Genomic DNA, 5142 nt, shown 5'->3' with positions numbered 1-5142 from the left:
ACTTCAGATTAAACACCATTTCAGCTTCAGCCATCTTCAGGCAGCATAAGAATTACAGGGGCAGTAGGCTTTAATGGGTAGAAGCTTCGTAAGTCTGGGTAATGACAATGATTAGAAAAATGCTATGCCATTCATGATTTGTATTTCTGTTTATCATTTACATGTTTACCTTTTACAGGCTTACTTTCAATAGACTGAAATGTGTAAATATGCCATGAAACATTGCAGATCTCCAATAAACACCAGACTACAACATATCTCTTAATCCACAACTATTTAAATGTTTAATATCTACCACAAAATACCAGTAATACCCTTCTTTGTCTTTCTTCTCTAGTCTTTGCATCCAAGCCTGTATTGTTATTCAACCAAGATAGGAAAAAAAAACTACCAATATGTCTACAGACATCTGGATGCAAGGTAACTGCTGATTTATTTGTTAAACTTGTTTTGTTAGTTTTTTTTGGCTTTGCTAATTAAGATTCTACACAAAACAGCAGCTGGCTTTTTTAAAATAATCCACATGGTCGCTTGGGCTGGGTTTTGTTTTTAAGATGATTGTGTCATTCCAGAATCCATAAAGTAAACAGTAGGTCTCTGCCCTCTTAATAGTAAACTCGTAGCTTTTCTCAGGCAGAAGGTTTCCAATTTCAATGCTGAACGAAGATGCAGTAATGGTCCCAAACTGACTGCCTTCCTCCAGTGTGGTTGGGGTTATTAGTTTGTATCTGACTTCAAACTGTTCAGAGGGGTGGAGAGTTGACTGGCCTTCTATATACCACTTAAGCATTGCACTCTGTTGGAAAGAGTGTGACTCCTTTTTGTCAAAGACTACAGGCATCTTTATGTTAACAGCCAGTCTAATGTGTGGGATTTTGGTGTGTCCCATGTCGGAGATGAGCCGGTGTTTTGTGTGAAGCTTGCCTGGTATCAGAACAGAATTGAAATCTGAAAGCGCTTTGGTGACGTGTGCAAGCCTTTCTCGGATAGACTCCCATTCCGACGAGAAGGTCGCCATGTCGTAAGTGCGTAGGATGGTCTCCAGTTGCTCCTTCCCGTGCTTGATCTCTTTATAAAATTCTTCTAGAAGATACAGCTTGATTTTTACCTGGGTGGTTCCTATTTTCTTCATCCGTTGAAATTTCCACGGATCAATCAGATGAAACATAGTGGAAGTTGTCATGTAGTTCTGGTCGCCAAACGATAAATCTTTCCACATGACGTCCATGTAGTGTGAAGACTTTTTCATGATGTCCACTCTAACCTTGTACCTTCGGAGAGCTTCGCTGCTCAGCTGGGAACCGATAAATCCCACAATACTGTTTTTCTGTTCAGTGTACTTTTTCCAGGGTTCCCTGAGCTGGCCGTTTTCTTTCGAGATTAAACTACTTTTTGTCAGTGGCTGAAGTCCAGTCCTTTCATTGTGTGAAGACATTTTCAAACCGTTTCATTACTGAGAAAAACAAAAACAAAAAAATAGCAGTTATGATTTCTACATTAAAGTTGGAAGTCAGCCATGCATGGATACTATGGGGTGAACTTTCGTGACGACCATCTATCTGATGCTTTTGGTAGCAGAGTGTATGTCAGTGACATTTTTTGAACATTATATTTATGGATAAGGGGTAGACCACCTATATTCATGCAAACAATCTGATAGTGATTTTGTTCTGTGGTGTGTTTCACCTGGAAATGGATTAAATCTCCCCTTCCTTCCTTTCTTGATTTTATTTAATCAGCTCAGAACAGCAAGTACACTTGGCTCCCCTGTGGAGACACTAAAGCCCCTTTCACAGTACAAGGTTGTCCTGGAAGAAAACTTGCTTCCTTCTGCTCTGACAATGTTCCCCAACTCTGAGGATTGGTTTTTCCAGCAGGACAATGCTCCATGCCACACAGCCAGGTCAATCAAGGTGTGGATGGAGGACCACCAGATCAAGACCCTGTCATGGCCAGCCCAATCTCCAGACCTGAACCCCATTGAAAACCTCTGGAATGTGATCAAGAGGAAGATGGATGGTCACAAGCCATCAAACAAAGCCGAGCTGCTTGAATTTTTGCGCCAGGAGTGGCATAAAGTCAGCCAACATCAATGTGAAAGACAGGTGGAGAGCATGCCAAGACGCATGAAAGCTGAGCTTGAAAATCAGGGTTATTCCACCAAATATTGATTTCTGAACTCTTCCTAAGTTAAAACATTAGTATTGTGTTGTTTAAAAGTGAATATGAACTTATTTTCTTTGCATTATTCGAGGTCTGACAAGACTGCATCTTTTTTGTTATTTTGACCAGTTGTCATTTTCTGCAAATAAATGCTCTAAATGTCAATATTTTTATTTGGAATTTGGGAGAAATGTTGTCAGTAGTTTATAGAATAAAACAAAAATGTACATTTTACCCAAACACATACCTATAAATAGTAAAACCAGAGAAACTGATAATTTTGCAGTGGTCTCTTAATTTTTTCCAGAACTGTATTTACCATTGCAAAGTCATTATCGCTCTTGTCCCTGCATGCTTTAGGTTTCCTCTTAATTTTTTTTGATACCTTATTCATTATACAGCTACAAGAACCTACACATTACCACATCCTTTAAAAACCACCTGCATGCGTGCAGAAAACGAAACTGTAAGGCACGGCTTACTGAGTTATAAATACACGATCTATTTGTGAATCTGGGCTGATTCCCACAGCATTAAAAACAAAAGAAACATAAACATTAATCTCGTCCATCATTTAAAAAAACGCTCAATCAAAATCAAAAGGTAAAACTGAGAAACGCAGTCAAATAAAGGACTGTTAGTAACAAAAAGGTTTTAAACCTAGAATTTGTATATTTCTCATTTACAAGAGATCATTAAAATTCAGCTGTGAACAACACATAGCCTACTTAAATTCCACTCACCAACACGTCTTGCCACAAAATACTGTTGTTATTCAACCAAGGCGAGCATTTATTATTATTATTATTATTATTATTATTATTATTATTATTATTATTATTATTATTATTATTATTATTATTATTATTATATATTTGTTTATATAATATTCTGCACAAAACAACAGCTGTATTATTTTATGTAAAACTGAGAAACTGAGTGAAATAGTTTGTTTTCTAGTTTTATCTTATAAAAATGAACCTCATTCCCCTGGTTTAGGTCTATGAATGGGTAGGGGGTGGAGGATATGTAGAGGTGGAAAGGGACAGAGGAGAGGGGCTTAAAGACCCCGTAGGCCCTAATTCTGTGAGATTCTAAAATGGGGATTGCAAACAGCCATGGACGTTAGTGCATAGATTCTTATCAACACCTAGATTTCATTTCAGAGACTGGGGTTTCTGAGCAGTGCAGTTGAAATCCCCACAGGTGACAGTAAAATGAGTAGATATCTATAAATGATGTTTCATTAGTTTGCTTTTACTGTATCTTTTCCTTTTCTTAAGGTGACTGGTGCTTTGGCTTTGAGTTCCGGAGCTCCTCTTAAGGTGACGTGCTTTGACTTTGAGTTCAGGAGCTGTACTTAAGACCTAGTTGCTTGCCATAGACATCTGTTATGTAGGCTAGATCAGCCAAAGTGTTTTTATTTTAGTGGGGGGCAAAACCATCTAATGCACTATGTAGAGACAGAACCATCTAATGCACTATTAAGAGCCAGAACCATCTAATGCACTGTTAAGAGCCAGAACCATATAATGCACTATGAAAAGCCAGAACCATAAAATGCACTATGAAGAGCCAGAACCATATAATGCACTATGAAGAGCCAGAAAAAAAGTAACAAAGTGGCAGATCATTGGAACTGAAGTACAGCTCCTGACTCCAGTGAGAGCACCTGAACACTGAAGAAGCACCAAATGCAAACGCACTATTTCAGTAATTGAATGACAGCCCATTCAGAAATGTTTTTGTAAGGGTTCCAAACAGAACCCAATAGAGTACAACAGGGTTGGCTATTCCTGGTCTTTGTTCCAAACATGTTCTAAATCGTTTACAAAACGATTGAACCTTCACCCAGACCCTGAAGTAGTTAATGGTCTAATTCCGCCTGTTAAACCTGGAGTGGAACGAATCTCCAACACCGTATTTACACATTTCCAGAATAATAACGTGTGTTCTTTGAGATTGGCACAAGGGTCTACCGACCATTTTCTGACACGAATTGTTTTGTTGCGTGCACTGTAGTTAGTTTTATGTGAATTTACAAAAAGAAACGTTCTATAGGAGTTGTTAGTTGTTTTACTTTATCCTTGGATTTTGAAAAGCGATTATTATTATTATTATTATTATTATTATTATTATTATTATTATTATTATTATTATTATTATTATTATTATTTCTACAACTACTACTACATTTTATTTTACCTTGTCACTTTTGACCTACCTGCAACACATTGTCTTCCTGGATATATTTAGAACAAAACTACGCAAACCTTTATTATTTTAAAAACGTCTTGTTTTTTTGCAATCACCATAGAAACCGAGACGTGTCATTCCGTGTTCTGATGTACCCTTAGTATTGTGAGGTAATCCGGCGATTTTAATCAGTATAAAACAATAGTTATTACAAAAACAAAACGCGTGTACAGGGTTCTCCCCCTCCAAAAAAAAAAAAAAAAAAAAAAGATTAAACTGCTGTTATTCTTTCTTCGTTCATTCTAGTTGTGTTACTGCATTATGTCAGTTGAAGGTGCATGGAAATGTTATACTACGTTTGACCAGAAGCGGTCACTAAATGCACAGGAATGAAACAAATACGGTACACAAACACAATACACGTTATCTGAATGCAATAACTGTAGTAGTTTAACCGTTTATTGTTTTCTAATGGTGGACTCTGGATGAACATGTACTGGACAGACTACTGAACAATTAAGAAAGAAAGAAAAACACGTTATTTTCAGTATTTTTAACTAACTTAGCCACAAAGCAGAACAGAAATGAGGAGCTACTAATCTAAATGGAATTGCAGTCACTCGATTGTCTAGTTTGCTGTTTGTTACGAGTCTGTCGAGTAAAACTGAACTGCGGGAGTGTAATTGATCTTATTTATTCAATTTATGCCCACATATAATTTATTTTAACATTTCAAATACGTGCTAATGAAGTTAAGTTTTATTAAATAAACTACTTAATGAC

At 36.9% G+C, this 5142-nt stretch overlaps 1 protein-coding gene across 1 annotated transcript; it reads right to left on the bottom strand.

Moving 5' to 3' along the window:
* Positions 1-259: 259 nt before the first annotated feature.
* On the bottom strand, positions 260-4602 carry LOC117431176 (fibronectin type III domain-containing protein 11-like). The gene is made up of 2 exons (XM_034051911.2): positions 4388-4602; positions 260-1453 (listed from the first exon to the last, which is right to left on the bottom strand). The coding sequence occupies exon 2, from the start codon at positions 1433-1435 to the stop codon at positions 485-487; it is 951 nt and encodes a 316-aa protein (XP_033907802.2). The 5' UTR covers positions 1436-1453; positions 4388-4602; the 3' UTR covers positions 260-484.
* Positions 4603-5142: the final 540 nt, after the last annotated feature.

Source organism: Acipenser ruthenus, chromosome 18, assembly GCF_902713425.1.
Source record: "Acipenser ruthenus chromosome 18, fAciRut3.2 maternal haplotype, whole genome shotgun sequence".
Classification (NCBI taxonomy): Eukaryota; Metazoa; Chordata; class Actinopteri; order Acipenseriformes; family Acipenseridae; genus Acipenser; species Acipenser ruthenus.
Note: the sequence above shows the minus strand (reverse complement) of the source record. Positions and strands in the feature narration are given on the sequence as shown.

Coding starts and splice junctions, on each gene's coding strand:
- LOC117431176 (XM_034051911.2), bottom strand. CDS start 1,435: ATGTCTTCACACAATGAAAGGACTGGACTTCAGCCACTGACAAAAAGT.